Source organism: Monopterus albus, unplaced genomic scaffold (assembly GCF_001952655.1).
Source record: "Monopterus albus unplaced genomic scaffold, M_albus_1.0 scaffold26.1, whole genome shotgun sequence".
Classification (NCBI taxonomy): Eukaryota; Metazoa; Chordata; class Actinopteri; order Synbranchiformes; family Synbranchidae; genus Monopterus; species Monopterus albus.
The window spans coordinates 358,832-360,897 of record NW_018127906.1 but is presented as its reverse complement, the minus strand read 5'-3'; the positions used below and the strand labels follow the sequence as shown (position 1 = coordinate 360,897).

The following is a 2,066-nucleotide window of genomic DNA, read 5'->3' as shown; positions in this document are numbered from 1 at the left end:
CATAGCAGTAGTGCTGCCATACCAGACAGTGATGCAGCTGGTCAAGATGCTCTCGACGATGCAGCTGTAGAAGTTGCAAAGGGGCGACATGCCAAACCTCATGAAGTACAGCCGCTGTTGGGCCTTCTTGACCAGCTGTGTGGTGTTAAGTGTCCAAGTGAGGTCCTCACTGATGTGGACACCCAGGTATTTGAAGCTGCTCACCCTCTCCACTTCGAGCTCCCAAATGAACAGTGGCCGATAAGATCTCATCTCCTTCATCTTGTGAAGGTGACGTTGTTGTCCTCACACCATGACACCAGACTGGCCACCTCCCTCCTGTAGACTGCTTTGTCCCCACCAGTGATGCGACCTACCACTGCGGTATCATCGCAAACTTCAGGATGATGACATCCTTGTGGGAGGCGACACAGTCATGGGTGAACAGGGTGTAAGGGATGGGACTGAGAATGCATCCTTGTGGAGTGCCAATGTTTGTAATAATGGTGCCTGAGGTCCTCTTGCCAATCCTGACAGTCTGGGGCCTGCAAGTCAGAAAGTCCAGGAGCCAGTCACAGAGGGTGGGGTGCAGACCTAGTGTGGACAGAGTGTTGGTAAGTCTGTGGGGGATAACTGTGTTGAAGGCGGAGCTGTAGTCAATGAAGAGTATCCTGATGTAGGAGTCTCTATTGTCTAGGTGGGAGAGGGAATAATGAAGGGCAGCAGTGATAGCATCTGAGGTGGCCCTGTTGGACCGGTAGGCATACTGCAGGGGATCCAGGGTGTCCGGTATACTACTCGGAATGCGGTCCAGCACCACTCTCTCAAAGCACTTCATAATGTTTGGGGTGAGTGCCGCTGGCCTGTAGTCGTTCAGGCAGGTGACTGGGCTCTTCATGGGAAGGGGGACTATGGTTGTGGTCTTAAAGCAGGAGGGAACAATGCTCTGGCTGAGGGAGATTTTGAAGATGTAGGTGAGAGCATCGGCCAATTCATTGGCACATGCTCTGTGAGCCTTCCCAGGGATGTTGTCTGGTCCTACTGCCTTGTGGGGGTCAATCCTCCTCAGGACATTGCGTACCTGGCCTGGCGAGACACTGACCACATGGAGGCACAAGCGGGAAGAGGTTATCCTGCATCACACTGGTGTGTAATGTCATTTATTTTGCAGCAGGCCAACCATGGCATCAGCACTGTGAGGATGGTTAACACCTGCTTCACAAGGCATTATTTTTAGAATTGTTTTTCATTAGCTGTAGTGCCTTTTTGCCTTGGTGCTACTGTGTCAAGATTGTGAATTATGCCATTTTTAACAAGCTACATTATGTTAAATGCATTACATTCTTCCTCCATGGAGTCACATATCTATACATTGAAGAGCTGTCTACACAAGATAAAGACAAACCTTAATGAATTACAATAACAGACAAATTCAAACCTCTCCATGCCCATCTGCCTGCATTTCACATCTCTCTCAGGAGGCCAGCTCCCTTGGTGTAACTCTTCCCTCTCCAAGAGAGGAAAAAGAAGGTTCTAAAAATAACCCACAGGCCCTACAGGTTGGGTGTGTTAGATGCTGAGAGGCTGCAGTCTGGGGCAGGGCTCCGCGCTGGGAGGCTATGTGAGCTCTATGGGCTTTTTCCTCCTCCATTGATCAGGAGTGGGGAAGGCGGACCCTCCGACGCCGCCGTCAAGCTGCTCGGCTGCGTCAGAGTCCAGCTGAGCGAAAGAACAGGGGAACCAGGAATAAAAAGGAAAGATGTTCTGATATGCCGGGAAAGCAGTGCTGAGAGTGTCAGTGAGATAGACCTGCGTTGTGCACATCGCGGACGGACGGACATGGAGGGCGCCACGGAGGAAGAATACAAAGAGAAATTATTATGGAACGTCAAACGGGAGGTAGGCGCAGCTGGCTGACGGCCTTTCGAACCTCGCGTTTGGATATTTACTGTGATATTTTTTTGTCAAATCATGACAATTTGATTGGGAATGCTGCATTCATATTTCACTTTATCTCGCGGGCAGTGTTTATATGTTACTGTTGGACAGAATGGTTTCAGTTGAGAATCCAAGTTTACCAAACTGGC

At 50.0% G+C, this 2,066-nt stretch overlaps 1 protein-coding gene across 7 annotated transcripts in view; it reads left to right on the top strand.

Annotated features, from left to right (window-relative positions):
* sgsm2 (small G protein signaling modulator 2) overlaps nucleotides 1-2,066 on the top strand; it is a 184,896-nt gene that overhangs the window by 15,177 nt on the left and 167,653 nt on the right. For 2 of the 7 annotated variants that reach the window (XR_002274549.1, XM_020595206.1), the window contains exon 1: nucleotides 1,414-1,878. The exons of 1 other annotated variant lie outside the window; for it this stretch is intronic. Coding sequence is in view for 4 of the 6 variants with exons in the window: in XM_020595206.1 (XP_020450862.1) it covers nucleotides 1,819-1,878 (60 nt within the window). In the remaining 2 variants the exon portion in view is untranslated. Of the gene's footprint in view, nucleotides 1-1,412; nucleotides 1,879-2,066 lie in introns of those variants that run through there. 4 more of the 7 variants (XR_002274548.1, XM_020595205.1, XM_020595203.1 and 1 more) reach the window with 3 other exon arrangements.